This window comes from Amborella trichopoda, chromosome 12 (genome assembly GCF_054954075.1).
Source record: "Amborella trichopoda isolate Santa Cruz 75 chromosome 12, AtrichopodaSantaCruz75HAP2 v2.0, whole genome shotgun sequence".
Taxonomy (NCBI): domain Eukaryota; kingdom Viridiplantae; phylum Streptophyta; class Magnoliopsida; order Amborellales; family Amborellaceae; genus Amborella; species Amborella trichopoda.
The window spans coordinates 32693161-32711242 of record NC_142347.1 but is presented as its reverse complement, the minus strand read 5'-3'; the positions used below and the strand labels follow the sequence as shown (position 1 = coordinate 32711242).

The 18082-nt window shown below is 37.3% G+C and overlaps 1 protein-coding gene across 2 annotated transcripts in view; it reads left to right on the top strand.

Moving 5' to 3' along the window:
• Positions 1 to 3885: 3885 nt before the first annotated feature.
• PKL (chromatin remodeling factor CHD3 (PICKLE)) overlaps positions 3886 to 18082 on the top strand; it is a 54605-nt gene continuing 40408 nt past the window's right edge. For both annotated transcript variants that reach the window (XM_011623839.3, XM_006841110.4), the window contains exons 1-10: positions 3886 to 4171; positions 5846 to 6001; positions 7715 to 7852; positions 7939 to 8093; positions 8852 to 9010; positions 9617 to 9858; positions 9954 to 10049; positions 10147 to 10283; positions 10381 to 10599; positions 10686 to 10793. In XM_011623839.3, the coding sequence (XP_011622141.1) occupies positions 4169 to 4171; positions 5846 to 6001; positions 7715 to 7852; positions 7939 to 8093; positions 8852 to 9010; positions 9617 to 9858; positions 9954 to 10049; positions 10147 to 10283; positions 10381 to 10599; positions 10686 to 10793 (1413 nt within the window). In that variant the 5' untranslated portion in view covers positions 3886 to 4168. The remainder of the gene's footprint in view (positions 4172 to 5845; positions 6002 to 7714; positions 7853 to 7938; positions 8094 to 8851; positions 9011 to 9616; positions 9859 to 9953; positions 10050 to 10146; positions 10284 to 10380; positions 10600 to 10685; positions 10794 to 18082) is intronic.

The following is an 18082-nucleotide window of genomic DNA, read 5'->3' as shown; positions in this document are numbered from 1 at the left end:
ATGTATTTAAGACATGATTTTTTTCTCTTTGAAAAATTATTTATATGATAAATCAACGATAATTTGCAACCTGTAATGTAAAAATAACATCTTCAGTAGGTGTCTTGCATGTGAGAGTCAGCTTACACATTGCTCCCCAGAAACTATGTTATAGCCACCATTCATTGAAATTTAAGAATTATATTTTACTGAATGTGCATATTTTGTAGTTCCAAAGATGTATTTGTTTGAAGAACATCATATGAATGATCAAAGATTTTTTTTTTTTTTTGCAGATATCTACAAGAGTGAATGACAACCATGGTGCCTCCGAAGCAACTAGTTGGTACGTGGCTTGCATCCCTAATCTTGTTCATCCTTGATTTAATATTTGTTATGCACCATGCTTTTTACATTATAGAGATACACTCCTCTATTACATTTTTAGATATGTACATTTTATATGTTTTATATTTTTATTTTGTTGGATTAATTTTAAATTTTATGACTAGTAAGAAAATGGAGAATTTAACTATTTAACTAAAAAATAACAATATGAACATGGGTTTATTTTATGTTTTATTACATGCTTATATTTCCATATAAAATGTTTGCCTGTTGGCGAAGTATGCTATGTTCTACATATTCATAACATAGCTATCTAATCATGTTATCATTATCTAATCATTTGGTAGATGTTGTTGGTGGTTGATTATAACCTTGCGAGATTATAACATACAACAGCTTAGACATCACTCAAGTGATATGCCCGACTATTTTTTGTCATTATCAATTAACTAAGTAGACACATATAACATTCATGAGATAATGTTTCCTTGATCACATGAATGAATTGGACACTGCCACAAGTTTTTTCTGTTAATACATATCTCAAGTGTCTAAATATGCTGGCCTAAAAAGTAAACATAGTAGCCTTTGTTGTATTAAATTTTTGTGTTTTTATTAGATATTTTTTACAGGTTTTTTTTGCTTGCTGTTTTCAAGTTTGCAGTGATTAATCAATAAGAAAGCCAACATCGCAGTGGTTTCTTAGTAAGAAAACTAATATAAAATAACTGCAGTAGAGAAAACTTTCTCTTTGTGTGGAAGTTATGACACGAGTTGTTCTTTGGTGTTATCAAATTGCATCGGACCCAAATCACATTTTCTTCTCATATTATAATAAATATCCAAACAATCTACCAACGTAATAAAATAAGACGATAATGTTCTCAATTGAGGAGAAAAAAACTTGCAATTTTTTTCTATATGAATATTTTTTGCTGTGACATCCAAACTGACCCTAAACAAAATATAAGATTTTTGTTCCACCCTAAATTAGACTAGTACTTTTAGGAGGATGCATAACACGAAAAATGTTACTGAAATGGTCAAATCACCTTAGTAAATCACTAAAGTTATCACATTATACCTTAACAGTAGAGTAATTATAAGTTTCATTTCACTCGAGTCCCTTTACAAAGAGTATTCTTAAAAATATAAAAATTGCCATTTTTCAGTTTTAAAAAGCTTGAAAACATAGTGCCATTTTAGCAATTTGGTTCCACTTATGTAGTCCATGCCAAATGACGTAACTCTAATTGTTCAGACTTCAAACTTATGAATCTAGAATATTAATTTCATACTAAAATATCTTTTTCATGGCTCATACTAGCTATTGACTAATGAACCATCAATTGTTAAGATTTAAGAATTGAAATTTATATTTTTAATTGCATATGGTTGTTCCTAGTTGAAAATTTTGAACAATAAGAGTTAATTAAGTGGCTCAGAAAATGATGATTCTAACCTTGCATATTCAGATTAGGAATTCCTAACTTTTTTTCATTAAAAATCTTTGTTTGGTGTTTGTACATTTGAACAAAGAGGGTTTCTATCATCACTCTTTTTAATTACAGTCTCTAGTTATTTTACATCTCTTTATCCAATATTAGTAACAAGGAACTCACATTTTTTTTTTTTTTTGGAAATCCTTTTTCAAGTTCTTAAGTCTTAACTAGAGGTATTCATGTCACTTGCCAATGACCTTTAAGTGAGAAAAATTTACCAAAATGCTGCTTTCAGGCTTCCCAAAATAGAATTAGGGCAATTTAAGTATTTCAAACATTTTTTTGTGTAGGTACCATGAAACTTATGAAGTACATTTGAGTATTAAATTATACGATGTGGTCATGTTTTTGTAAAGGCAAAAATTTATATAAGGGCCCACTTTTTATACTATACAAGTAAAATGCGCATAAAAAGTTCACTGGAAAAGATTGTTTCGATGTTGGAAAGCTCTCAAATTGATCATGTTGACTTTAAGATATATGGACGTAAAGTACTTGTAATGAAGTACTTATGTATTTGCTTGATTTATACCATTTTTTGAGCTTTAAGTTTCATAATTAGGGGCAGAAATAAAATTTTAAGCCATCTTAGGAATTTCCAATGTTGAAATTACATCTTCCAATGGAGTTTGGAGTGCGACTTACTTTGATTAAGATTATCTCCTTATAAAAACACCATGTTTTTTTTATAAAAGATGTGGTTTGTATAGATGTTGGAAAGCTCCCAAATTGATCATGTTGACGTTAAGATATATGGACGTGAGGTACTTATAATGAATTACTTATGGATCTAGTTGATTTATACCACTGTTTGAGCTTTAAGTTTCATAATTAGGAGTATAAATAAAATTTTAAGCCATCTTAGGAATTTCCAAAGTTGAAATAACATCTTCCAATGGAGTTTGGAGTGCGACTTACTTTGATTAAGATTATCGTCTTATAAAAACACCAACTTTTTATAAAGGGTGTGGTTTCTATAAGGTTGTCTTCTTATAGTGTAGAAGTGAGACATGCCTCTAAAATTTACTAAGAGATATCATTTTGGTGTTGGAAACATTATGATGGCTTGAAAATATAATTTCATCTCTAGTTATAAAATTTTAAAATTTAAAAACCATACAGATTTAACAGATCAAATAAACATTTCAAAATCTTGAAAATAGATGGTCTAGATAATTTATTATAGAATGCAACTATTTTTTGGATTCAGAATTTATTTTCTTTTCCATGTCCATATGTCTCGAGCTCGAGATAATCAATTGGAAGGTTCTCCAATGCAGGAACACTCTCTTATGTAGGATATTTGAGATGCACATTTCGTTATTAGTACAAGGTTGCAAATTGCAACCTTATGTAAACTTTTTCCTTTTGTGAAATGATTTGAGAAAGGTAATTTTGTGCAAAGGTCATGGCCTTAATTGTATATCGAATAGAAGTGTTCCACAATCAACATTTTTTATCATGGTATTTTTAGGGGTTGCGATGGCCTAAAAAATGATATGGGATCCGGACCCAGACCTGAAACTATAGTGTGGGCCCTGGACCCGAGTCAAAAATTAAAATATCTATGCATTTAACTATATTTAAATATATTCCATAGTTTGGGACCCGAAACAATTATTCGGGCTTTGTGGCCATGTGTGACACCTATCAAATATAACACCTCCTAGAGGTGCGCGTTAGTTCAAGTAGAAGGATTGAAAAGTGACAGGGGTAGGCCCAAAAAGATGTGGTAGGAAATACTACAAAAAAATATAGGGATTTATGACCTTACTAAAGTATGACCTTTAATAGAGTAGAATTACGGATCAAGATTCGTGTAGCTTACCCTAATTAATTAGAAACAGACTATGATGATGATGATGTACCCAAATAGTTTTCGGATGCAAGATTTGGACCCGAACCGGACTCGTCGAGTCTAATTTTAGACCCATACCTAGACCCAGGTCAGTTCTACTCCTAAAGTCGGTCTGGTCTGGTCCATTACCGCACCTCGATATTTTAGATAAAACTTCTACACACGTTGACCCCTTCTTAGCCCATTCCTCAAGAATTAGGTAGATACAGCTCATTTTCACTATGCAATGAGCTAGGGGGGCAGTTTCGTCATTTTCAATGTTAGGGTTGTTCCGGAATTCTTTCAAAAGGTGATGCCAAATACAGTCCCTGTCAGAAAATGGCCGGAAATTACTATCGCGGCGAGAAACCGTGGCAAAGGCGGGGACGCCCAAATTATGCTCTCTGTGATATAAATTTAGATCCAAAACCATCCTAAATACAGACCCCCTCGCCCTGTCTGTTCTCTTCTCTGTGTTCAGTGTCTCTGCTGGGTGAGAGTCATGGTAAAATGCTTCTTCACTCCTGTTTATGAATTCTGATTTTCGTGACTCTTTTGTGTGTGTTTTTTGCCTGGTAAATTATCTGTGAGATATGGTGAGTTCTTACCAGGGTTATATAAGTTTTGTCTGTGAATTTGATGTCTAGAGTTTTTGTTCTTGCATTTGTAGGATATATTATTTATTTTAGTAGTTGGCATCATATTTGAGAAAGAAAGAGAAGATGAGGAAATGAGAAGAATTTTATCATGCTATGGTTAGAATGCGTGTTACTTTTTTTCTTTTGTTTTACCAATGATTTGAGAAATTATGGATTGGGTTTTGTGACCACTGGGGTTAGTGAATAAAATTTCAAGAGAATGATGGATTATTGTATGTTTAATATAGTGTTTTTGTAATTCATTGAGTGATTGTTACTGCAAAAAATAGTTATTTCCAACGTATTTTTGTTGGAGTCCATTATTGATCACGGGGAGTTTCTGGAAGAAAAAAACTTTGTTACTCATTGGAGATTATTATTATTGCTATTTGCTAAATATGTTGAGTTTATCATCAATAATATTTGCTCCAAACAAATGGGTTTTATTTTATTTCATCTGGTCAATCACAACCTGAGTATTACAAATTGAAGCCGAAAAAAATATATCAGCAGGTTAGGCTTTGGAAATCTTGTTCTATTGGTGCAGTTAATGAGTTCACTTCATTGCATGTTCAGTTTCTCTTTCATGATATTGAGTATATTTAGGCCAGTATACTCTGGCATGATAAAATCACAGTTCTCTAGTTGTTCTGTTTTAGGAGGTTCTTTATGTCTCTCAAGGTGCTGAAACCAAATATGTATATTTCTACAATTAAGTCTCAATGCACTATTTAATTAGTCATGTCTTTGTGTAGTGAGACATCTTTTCTCTTATTGCCTATGCTTCTCTTACTTTCTATCCAACAAAATTTGTGGTCCCTTCAGTGTCTCTCCATGCTTGTCTTCATTTATTCTCACTCATCCATCTGTTACAAGTGCTGGTTTTAGCTTTGTAGTTTAAACTTCTCCATACAACAACATGATGTTGAAGTATGACTGATTCTTGGTAGTCATAGTTAAAATTGAACCGCGTGCCATGTATAGATATTAGAATTGTGATTTCTGGTGGTTTTTACAAAATTTTCAAGCTATTTGAGATGATAAATTCAAAAAGTGATAAATTGTTGCTTCATGACAGTACTTGTTGCTCAAGCATGTTTGAAATTTTTATGTTTCTTATCTGTTTGGCATGCACATTGGATTCATTTATGGCCCTTTTATCTTCTCAAAAAGAATCTTCTTTGAGAATGGGATCTTTGACTATGAACTACATGTGCTCCATTTTTAAAAATTATCTACATGGGTAAGGTTAAAATATATGTTTCCATACACTTGCAAACACATGCACACGTATAATATTGGTGCTTGTTCCTATACAACCTAGCATATAATCTGTCTAATGCTTATTGAGTGAGTTCATTCCATCAGTTATCATCTTTTTGGGAATTTGTTTGAATTTATGACCTTAACTGGATCACTAGCAGGATAAGTTATTAGAACTTAAGCTCATTAGTGGTATTATTTTTATCCTGCTAATGACGTCAGTATCAATCTTTATTGGAATACTTGCTTAAGTATCTATTTCCATTCCATGTTTCTAGGATTTGAGCAGCATGGCCGAGAGACTTCGAGTCAGAACAGGGAGGAAGCCTATGTATAATGTGGATGATTCAGACGACGATATGGAAGCTATGACAAACGTTAAGGGGGATAAGCCTGATCAAAATAGGTCCGAGAGGATTATAAGGCCTGATGCTGTATGTTTCTCTCCATCCTATAATCTCTGTAGTGCTGATGATTCATCTTGGGCATGTTGCTGTTTACCATGTGTTCATGAAAGAAATACTGTATGAGCTGCTTTCTGTGATGTGGGAAATTATCCAGTGCTTGATTATTATATATGTCTTCTTCAAACTGCAATCGCCCTGATATAGATTCTTCTATTTGGAATTCACATCCTTTCGTGAAGATTTGTGCATGTCAATTGCAGCTTGACTATTTTGCAGAATTTAATGCAGTTTCTAACTTTCTATGATTTGTTCTTTCATGTGTGGTCTCTGTATAGGTTTGTAGGAAGGCTTCATATTTATCTTCAATATATCTGAAAATAAGATTATTTTTTGGGTTTCAGGATCTGTAATATGCCATTTTTCATGAATATCTTGATGTCATTGAATCTGTGTTATATATTTTGCATTTTGTGGGTCTCTACCTGAGATTTTCTTTTCTGTATGGAAAATTGCCTTCACACAATCATCAAAATTACCCTGATATTTTGAACATAGAATGGTGAGAAAGATTTGGGTTGAAAAGTATGGTGGAATGATAGAATAAATTCCACACTAGTGTGGTCAAGGAAGAGGACAGTGGCAGGATAGAATGGCTGGAAATTGCAGAGTTTCCTTGTGGTTTTAGGCCATGGCAATGACTTGTTATATCTACTTTTCTTCTGGTGGATTCTAATGGTATTGTACTTATTTACTCTTTGGAATTTTGAGCATGATATTTGCTATCTAATTTCATGGGCACTTTGCATGGATCGTACAACCTTATTTTTATGTGGAACAATTTGTGTCCCATCATCATCATTCGAACCTTATCCCAACAATTTGGCATCAACTACACGAATCTTGTTGCGCCATTTTGCTCTATCACGAGCTATATCCTCATACTAGCTATCCAATATCGTAATTTCATGGGTATTTTGCATGGATTTTAAAACCTTATTTTGATGTGGAATAATTTGTGTCCCATCATCATCTTTCAAGCCTTATCCCAACTATTTGGCGTCAGCTACATGAATCTTGTTCTGCCATTTTGCTCTATCATGTTCCATACCCTCAGTCTGACGATCGGTCCTCATATCTCTCACTACTTTCATCCATGTTCTTTTGGGCCTTCCCCTTACCCTTATAGAGCCTTCCACTTGAACCAAATCGCCCATTCTAATTGGTGTTGTATTAGGTCTACGCTACACTTGGCCAGCTCACCTATTTACTTTCTCTCGTCTTATCGCCCATTGGAGCCACCCCTAAGTTCCTTTGGATGTATTCATTCTGAATTCTATCCTTTCTTGTCTTGCCATTCAGCCATCTCAACATTCTCATCTCAGCTACTATACTCATCCTATGGATATGTTATTTCTGAACCGCCCAACATTCTGTCCCATAAAGCATGAATAGTTTTACAGTCGTCTTATAAAACTTTCCCTTCAATTTCATTGATATGTGGCGATCACATAAAACTCTGGATGCACATATCCACTTCGCCCACCCATCTCTAACTCTATGTGTGACATCTTCATCAAGCTCTCCATTCTCCTGGATTATCTCCCATGAGACCATTACTTGCCAGTTAGTTCAATATATTGAAATTGTGATATTGATTCTTATGTTGCTTCATGTTTTGTAGTGTTTTTTTTTCTTCTGGTAGTTGTCCAATCTTAGATTCAATGCTTATGCTTATTGCAGAAAGACGACACATGTCAAAGCTGTGGAGACAGTGGCAAACTTCGTTCCTGTGACACATGCAATTATGCTTACCATTTGAAGTGTCTGCTTCCACCTCTTAAGATCATGCCTCGTGGCAGTTGGAGTTGCCCTGAATGTGTAATATACAAGTGCAAACCATTTGCAACTGGTTATTAGTTTAGATTCTTTATTCCATGTGTGACAATGATGATTATATGTTACAGGTTAGCCCTCTGGAAAATATTGAAAAGATTTTGGACTGCGAAATGAGACCATGTGAGGTTGATGAGGGTGAAGCACCAAAAGGCAGCACAAAACCAAAATTTGTCAAACAGTACCTTGTGAAGTGGAAGGGATTGTCTTATTTGCACTGCTCATGGTAGTTCTACGTTCTAAGTTATTGAACATTCATTTTGGGATGTTAATATTTTGTATTGACATTCAAACTTCTAAGGGAGTGCATTATGTTCTAGCCTGTCTCCTTATGGGTAGTAACAAACAAGTTACACATCTTAAATACAAGGATCGTTCTTAGTATCCAGCCTTTACCTATTGTATCTCTTGTTGTATGCCTTCCTTTAGTACCATACGATGAGCTCAAGATGTCTGCTATTTCTTTGGCTTTCATACTTTATTCTTGCTAAGTCAATGCCTGACTTCTGTGTTATCTCAAGTTATCAATATTCCAATAATCTGCATTTTGACTCATCTACACTCTTCACATGTCTGTCTGCTGGTTTTCTTCATGCAACACTCGTACATCACTTGCTCACTTCCATTTGAGAAGATTAGGCCTCCATTGGAGATATCCTTTGCACCTTTTCTTTGGTTTATTCGAGCTTTTTTTATCTGAAGGTGTTGTATCTACAAACTCATAGAATTCCTTGAACTTTCTGTGGGATTGTTCTCATGCAATTTCAATGTACTCTAAGCAAAGTCTCTATAGTTTCACATTTATGGCCTTGCTTCTTGGTATAGTTAGCTTGATCGGCTTATAGTGCTAATTTGTGCAGTTTCCACTAATTCTGGTTATTTATTTATTTATTTTATCGATAAATTGGTATGGGGCTAAATGTTGCTTGATAAGGAATTACACAAACGTTTTCAATTTACCAATCATCAACGTGCTTTCTGTAGGTTGCTTGAGGAAGAAGTACAAAAGGCTTTCAAGAAAATTCCTCGTTTGAGGACTAAAGTAAACAACTTCCATCAAAAGATGGGTTCAAATACTTCAGAAGAGGATTATGTGTCTATTAGACCAGAGTGGACTACCGTTGATCGAATCATTGCTACCAGGTTGTGTAATTATGTTTAGGGTGATGTTTTTGCTTCTGTAATGTTACTTTTGCATTGTTAGTGGAGGTGTGCAATATTTCATTGGTAGATATGGGCTCTAGGATATAGCTCTGCATTTGATCTGTGGTTTCCAATTCCAGATAACATTTTTAAGTAGATTGCAAGTATTTTAGAATTGTCAACTTTGCCTCCATTTCTTCCACAATGTGGGGAAATTATGCATGTCTATCCTTAAGTTTCCTATGGATCAATTAGTGAATCAAGCTGCAGCATTGTGAATTGTTTTATTTAAATGTCCAGGTTGTATGCTTTAATTGCTCTGCTGTTGCAGAGCTTATTCTTTAAAATTCAATCACTTTATTTACATTCTGATGCCATCTTTGAATATGGTTAATCTGCTTTTCTTATCTAAATTTTATTCAGTATCACATCATACTTTGGTACCATATGCTTTGTTTCTCTAATGGTCTGGGGCAAATAATTGTGTGCTGCTATAGATGATTGTATACCATGATAATAGATACTTTTCCTCCCTTTTTCTAACCTCCTTTTGTTGTTTTTATTTTGTGGTTATATGAAATTAAATTGATACTAGTAGTTTTCCAGGAAGGATAGTGAGAAGCGTGAGTATCTCGTGAAATGGAAAGAGCTTTCATATGACGAATGCACTTGGGAAGTCGGATCAGATATTTCTCCATTTCAATCTAAAATAGATAGATTTTATTCGCTACAATCAAAGGCTGATAAAAAAAGCAAGTCAAAGAACTCAAATCGGGGCACCAAAGAAGCAAAACGCAAGCAAAAGGACTTTCAACAATTTGATAAAACCCCTGATTTTCTTTCTGGCGGTATTTGGTTATTTGAATGGTTGTAGTTGTATTTTGTTCCTGCTGCTAGTATATCTTTTGGTCTTCCATCTAATCTTTTGCTGGAATTTTGGAAGGTTCCTTACATCCGTATCAGCTTGAGGGATTGAATTTCTTACGCTTTTCATGGTCTAAGGAAACACATGTTATTCTTGCTGATGAGATGGGCCTCGGTGAGTTTATATATGTTGGTTGTTTTTTTCCCCCTTTTTTGTTGGATTTTTTTTCTTTTTTTTATATGGATATGGCTTTTTGCTTTGTTGAGTGCAGGGAAAACTGTGCAGAGTATAGCCTTTTTGGCATCTCTTTTTGAAGAGAAGATCTTTCCTTACTTAGTAGTGGCACCTCTTTCGACATTACGCAACTGGGAGCGTGAATTTGCAACATGGGCCCCACAAATGAATGTTGTATGTAGAAGTTTTGGTTTTCTTGAGATGCGGACTAGACCTCTTTACTTCTATCTTTAGGGTTTCCTGAGGTTTTAATCATATCTTCTTGTTCTAGGTGATGTATGTTGGGAGTGCTCAAGCTCGGTCAGTCATAAGGCAATATGAGTTCCTGCGACCAAAAATGAAACCAAAGAAACACAAGTGGAAAGGAAAACAAGTCCCTCCTTCCAAACAAAGCATGCAAGATAGGATAAAATTTGATGTACTTCTAACTTCATATGAAATGATTAACTTTGATACACCATCCTTAAAACCAATAAAGTGGGAATGCATGGTATCCATCTCAACCCTTGAAATGAGGACTTCTTTTGCTCATTTGTTGATCTGTCATCTCTCTAATGCTGTTGTACTCTTTTGCAGATAGTTGATGAGGGTCACCGCCTCAAGAACAAGGATTCGAAATTATTTCAGATATTAAAACAGTACACTACTAAGCACCGTGTTCTTCTAACTGGCACTCCTCTTCAGGTGTGTTTCTTTTAGAAATATGTTGGATCTTCTGTTGTCCTGGAAGGGACATAGAATAATATGCCAGAGTGCTATTGTTCCTTAGCTTGTAAATGTGGTGTATTTCCTCTTAATTTGCCTCAATTATGGTATTGAAATGACTCTGTAGAATGGAGCCATGTGACATCTCTAGAAGTCCATACTATGGTTGCTTTGGCTGGTTTCATCTCGTTGCTCTTGATGATTCATGTATCATTCTGTCTGGTTGTCATTGGATGTTATTCCTCTAGCGACAGTCATGAGTACTTCACTTTGAACTAGTATGGCATATGAATAAACTGGTTGACATTTGCAATTGCAGATTCCTATGGGGTATATTAGAGCTTTCCTTTTTGGGGATATTAAATGTCATGGGCTTGTTTTTTTTGCTTGTGTTTTTCCTAAATTTACCCTATTTTAGTAATGCAGAACTTGTTTTGGATATTATTTCTTTATACATAATGAGAGTGGAGAGCATGGTTGGAAGTAGTAAGAAAAGATATGGGGATTTATGGCTTCACTGAGAGTATGGTCCTTGATTGAGCAGAATGATTGACCGGGATTTGTATAGCCGACCCCAAATAGTTGGGAAAAGGCTCTGATGATAATGGTGATCTTTATACACAATATCTATTTCCCAATCAACTAAAAACAATGCATTGTGAAAACCAACAAAAAAAAATAAATCATCTTGAGAACTATAGGCCACTGACTTCCTTGACAAGGACTGTAATCCGAAGACCTTCAAGACTATGGCCTACGATCTGTGATGTGGCGGAGGACAAGGTTAGGGGTAATTTAATTTATCAGCATGCATGGAGTTCAATCTATATCATAGCATATTACGGAGGGATATCTGTGTTTTGATTCATCGACTGGCTTCACAGAACTTGAAAGCCATCCTTTTTTCCTCTGATGTCTTGCTTCCATATGTGTTTTGACTTAAACTCCTGTGTGCATATGTTGTTCAACAAATCAATGCTGGAATATAGATCAATATTCAAAAACGTGGACTGACGCTGGACACCGTGAAGGGCCAGGTCCGAGTCAACTTGTTGAGTACTGAGTTGGCACTGCTAGTCTTGTCAGGTCCAATAAAAATAACAGAAGAAATCCAGAAAAATGAGGAAATAGGAAAAACGGGGGGAAAAGAAAATTCTGTAGCCTATACATGACGTTCCATGTTTCTAACTTTTCTAACTTCCAGCTTCCAAGTGATTCACATTCAAATTTAAAATGTGATCTACTGATCTGTAAATAAAAAATGGTGAATAACTATATAATATTTGGCAGTTACCATTAAGCACACTAGGCAACTATGAAACCGATTTACACGGTTACAAGTGCAAATGCATATGTCTCAAGTCGTCCAAGTTTGTACTTCATATTAAAGAAGATTGACACCCAACCAAATGCACAAAATAACTACTAGAATCACAGAGACTATAGTCTGCTAAAGTCATAAATACACTCAAAGAAGAGAGGCATTCCAATCCTATAGTACAGTCTACAGCCAACATGAATGTCATGGTAGCACAATTTGTTTCCAAGTGCTTGACCTATCAGTAAGTGAAGGCTGAACATCAGAAACCTGCTGGGCAACTACAACCCTTAACTGTGCCAGGATGGAAGTGGGAGCCACCTAACGATGGATTTCGTGACTGACTTGCCTAGATTAAGTTTGGGGCACGATAGTATTTGGGTCATTGTGGACTGACTCACTAAAGCCTCTCATTTCTTGCCAGTCCGTATTACTTATTCCATGGATAAGTTGGCCCAGGATCATAATCTCCATCGCTGTCTTGGTAGTGGGCCTGGAATTTATGGAGGGGGTTGCTAGCCCCCATGGCTAGTCCAAAGATCGTGCCCACACCCCTGCCTTCCTTGTGCTTGTCTTCCCCTTGCTTGTCACCTCAGCCCGTGGAGTTGCCATCGCCATCTTTTCCATTGCCATCGGAGATATCATCATCTTGTCCATCTCCTTCTTCTTGTCCTCATCCTCCTGTTGAGTGTACTCATCATCCCCGTCCTGTTCTTTTTCCTTATTGATTGGTCTGATCGCATCTTTTAGCACTCTCTTGTTGAGGATCGCTTCTTCCTTCTCCACTAGCCATTCCTTTGAATCTTTCGCAAATATGTCATCGAGATTTTTATGGTTGTAATCTTGCTCTTTCATTGTCAACTGCCTCTTTCTCAAGTCTAAATTGTAGTGCATGCAGTCCAATTTAGGAATCTTTGCTATAACTAACTTGTTCCTCTATGTGTGGGTCCATTGGAATGTGCTCTGGATAGGCTCAGACCTGTTGCAAAACATGTTTGACTCAGAAACCGGATTGCAATTGCTTGCACATAGGAGGTCTCATTTCCCTGTATCTCCCACCATTTATTGAAAAGAAAGATAATGGTCACGTTCGAATACAATCACTGGAATAAAATACAATGGAATGGTATGATGCTTTGCATTGGACAAAAATTTAAAAGTTAACCCAGTTCTAGATGTGTTCAATTTCTTATTGCAAGGCTTGACCCAAAATCTCCTTGCGCATCCATAAATAGAGCATGCTAAAAGAATAAAACCATAAACAGAAGAATGTTACAAAGGTGGATCACGTAAATCATGCAGCAGAGAGGTCTTCAGCAGTTTGCAATTTCACGTACACCAAACTTTACCTCTTCCAAAGTCTCAATTTTTTGACTTCAGCATCTCGCTCCAATCTTTGAATGCAATACTTCACCCCATCCACGATCTCAAGGTGCTATAACAGTAAACCGGGTGAAAGAAAAAACCTAAGCACATTCTTGAATGATACATCACTATGGATTAGTTGTGAAATAAAGAAACCTCCACAAGGCTGATGGCACATAAATCACAACATAAGGGATATTGAAGGTTACCTGCTGCTTGGATTGGGTGGTGCGGTTGAGCACTCCACTGGTCATCTATTATGTCTGATGCTTTGTAGTACTTGCAGTTGGCTCTGATGGTCTACTTTGCACACTCTGTTGTTTTATATAGAAACCCATGGCAGGCTTGTTGTTAGAATCAACCATCTTCAGAACTGCTACGAGTGGACTATAACAGTAACAATTTTCGTACACTTATCCTAAAACTTGTGGCTATTCATGATTTTCTTTGACTTCTCTTGCGGCCAGAGTCCTTGAGATAGGTGAAGTAACCCATTCATTAAGGCAACCATCTTCTTCAATCTTGCGACCTGTGGATTGACTTTATAATCAAGTATAAGGTAAATCTAGGAATAGCTGGCCTTATCATCTCTCCTCCCTCTGTGTATTTTCTCATTGTGGTTATGACCTGGGAGTGATTGTATATGACCTTTGTGATTCTCTTCCCTTTCTCAAGGTACTCCTTAACTTCATGTAGTTTACCGATTGCTTCCACCATCAGGCAAATACAGTGAGCTGCACATGGGCTCCAAACACAATGTTTTCTCTTGTTCATAGGCCTCGTCCTCGAATTCATGTAGTTTTTTGCATTATCAATATGAATTGAACTAGGCCTCCTGCCCCATAGGCTCCACCACATTATCAACTGACTTAAAACGGAGTATTCTGGTATTGATTTTGTTGAATGCATCCAAATTAGCATTGAAGACTGTACCTCATGGACAATATACCAAGAAAAAAATTAGGTTCCTTCCGACCATCTGACCCTAGTGTGACCTGTTTCCCTCGCGACATCTCCTTTTACTCCATGAATAAATCAATCCGACCACCTCCGTATCCAAGCAAGGCTCACTAAGCTTATGTGCATTTGGGGGCTTCTTACCTCATTGAGTGGATGATAACATCATCAAAGCACTTAGCAAAACACGTAGCAATTGCTTCATAATGTGTTTCCTAATTGCTTTGCTCCACATGGACCTAATGATCATTTGCTTTGACTGGAGTTGGGACAAATGCGGGGTCAATTTGACTTGGGTAAGCTGGGCAGCAACTAAAGGAAGCCAATTACAGGAAAGAAAGAGCAATGAAAGCACCTGAAAAAGAGTTTCTGAAAACCGCACCATTGTTCCTAACCTGAATGACCCAAGCTGCATCCTGCCATGCTAGGTATTACATGACTTGTCCAGGTCCTAGGTGCCTCTCACCAATATGTCTTCCCATGCTGCTCTTCTTGTGGTGCATATCTTATAGACTAGCCTCCTTACATACTCAAGTTGGGACTCAAAATTATCCTCTTTGTCTTCTTCTTGTGGTGTATTAGCACTATCTTCCTATCTCTTCAACCATTTTCTGTCATTTTTCATGTGCTGCACGAAGCAGTGCTTGCTGGCACAAACAGGTTTTTTATCACATGCCACAACATCACTCCTCACCTTAGCTAGTTGACCGCTGAAGGTGTGGCTATGTAGAATTCCAAATAATAAATTCAAAAATTAATTATAGGAACATAAATAAAGTTGAAAATAAAATTTTTGAAGTTCTTAAAAAATTCTAAAACACTAAAAAATACCTCTAAAAGTGGATTGGTACCAATTGGTCAAGAAAACTGACTCTCAGGGTATTCCATCCATGCTAGAAACCGTGATCCATGACTATCTTCTCAAACCAACCTAATGGGACCCATGACCCAAATATGTGCGGGGGCTCATGATTGGCATGTCAAAGCTGGCCAATAAATAGTAGAACCATGGTCCTAGTATGTGGATTATGAGTTCGCCCCAAAAGCAAGTCACATGCACATATCACTATGGTGCAAGGGAGACTTTCTCTATGCACATGTGCATGTATCCTTCTATAAGGTTGCTTCCTAGAATGCGGTTGTAATGTGTTCATGCTGTGCGAAAGTTTGTTGAGAATTTGATTTTCACTCTTATAAAACTATGGCTGCACACAGGAGACGACAAAGCTCTCCTGGCCTGCACACATTGTCCCAGGGCATCGCTTTGACCTCAACAAGGGATTGCCCTCTTGTAACCCCCAACGGTAGTGCCTATGCCCAAGGGAAAGGTTCTGGACATGATGAACACCCATCCCTGAGTCAGTCAACTAACATACACTCACACTGAAATGCACAATTCACTATATTTATTATTATTACATGCTCTCACAGGCTTTAAAGGCCACAAACCTCAACAAATGCCATATATCTACTTCCCATAAAATACACATAGGTTGATCTCCCCTTGTAGCATCCACCTTCAGCCCATACTGCCATGCTACATTCCATCCTCCTCTACATTGTTTCACACAATACTGCCACATTTGATCCCATCCCCGCTGACGTTTTCCAAAACTGTAGAAAGTATTTGAGTAGTGACATTGGTCACTTGAAATCTTGGAACTAGTATTGCTTGAACTGTGAAGTTTGAACCTAGGCTTCCACATGCATGAAGTGCCGAGGGGTCCAAGTGAAAGAAAACATTTCATATACTTTCAAATGTAAAAAGAAAACGTTTGCTTACTACTTTTCAAGAAAGAAGAGTTTACTTAGTGTTCTATTTTTTTTTTGGGAAACTGTTACTTTGTAACAAAGTAAGGGTGATAGAGGCATAAAAACCCAACCTAAAAATCTGATTAGTATCCTCATGTTGAAGAGGGGGAAAAGAAAAGGAAAAAATAATAAGTGATGCTCACAATCCACATGTAAACATGTAATTCATTTTCACATACGTTTAAATGTAAAAAAATGTTTATTTACTATTTTTGAGAGAAATGAAGCATGATCGAGGCATAAAAACCCAACAAAGAAACATCTCATTAGCATCATCATGTTGAAAAAGAAATATTAGCAACACACGCATGTAGACTTGTATATCAAAATAAATTTTTTTTTTTGATGCTGTTAACTGTTGTATTAAAAAGAAAGGAATTACAAGAGGTACCCCACAGATCGGGCCTCATGCCAAAAAGAATAGACTACCCTAGAGGGGCAGCCCTATACAAAAAATGGTTTGGCCTAGTACCAAACAACCCGATTGGAGAAGGTATCGAAAAACCAAAAGTAAGCTAGTACATCTGCCCTGTACCAGTAGGAAAAGGAAAAAAACCCAAAAATCAGTCTATGAATGCCCCGAACTGCTGGATGACGCTCCCTCTTTAGCCAGTTGTTTCGCTAGGGTATTAGATTCTCTCCAGGTATGCTTCCATAAGACGGCCATATCCCTGCAAATATGGTTATTCTCATAAAAAATCGAAGCCAAATGCCAAGGTGGGGATGCCGAGCCTGTGGCTCAGATGATAATGTTTTGTGCATCTCCCTCCACAATAAGTGGTTGCGCCCACGAGGGGTCGAAGAGCTTGAGGCCGGTGAGGAGTGCCAAAGACTCAGCGAATTGGGGGTCAGTGTGGGCAATGTTCTTGGAGAATGAGGCAAGAATGTTGCCAAGGTTGTCTCGGAAGACCCCACCCACTCTTGCCCGACTGGGATTTCCAAAGGATCACCCGTCGAAGTTAGGCTTTGTGAGGCCGTCCGGGGGGGAGGGCCAGTTGCTTGATCTGGATACTCGAGGCTATTGGGTGTGGAGGATGTCTTTCCAGCGGTGAAGGAAAGTCTTGTGGTTGGAGGCCCAGAAAGCGACCTTCGAGGTGATTATGTGGAATAGGGCCGAAGGTTCACACTTGTTCCCTCAGAAGATCCTCGAATTCCTCTCCATCCAAATCACCCAAATCGTGACTGCTATGGAAGTTTTCCAGAGGAGCTTACCAGCAGTTGGCCACAATGTCCCTTGAAAGGTTGAAAAGTACCGGTAGGGAGGTAGGAGTGACCCAGGAAAGGTCGTAGAGATGGAGGAGTAGGCTCCAAAGTTCGTAGGCCAGTCTGCATTGTATAAAAAGGTGGGTTTGGTCTCTTCCTCATGGGTACACATCACATAATGATTGGGGATAGGAACTCCCCTTAGTTGGAATTGATCGACAGTGAGGGTCTCTTCGGAGCATGCAATCCAATTGAAAGCTTGCACTTTAGGGGGGGCAATGGATGATCAGACTTGGGCTGCAATTGATTTCGGAGAATGAGGAAAATTGGGGAGTAACAAGAGTTTTTTATAGAAGGATACACCGAGAACCACTAAGCGGTCGGGCCCAGAAAGGGCTAGGAAGTTTGAATGCAGCAAGGAGGATAAGGAGAGGAAGTTTGTGGTTTCATGATCTGTAAGAGGGCATCTGAAGGATGGGTTCCAGACTCTAATGTTGCCTGACGGGGGCGTCTCGTCTACGATTGAAGATGGCTTGTTGGTTGCTATAGTGAAAAGAGAAGGGGGGAGGTCCCTGAAAGGGTTGTGGCCCAGCTAAAGGTCGGACCAAAAGCG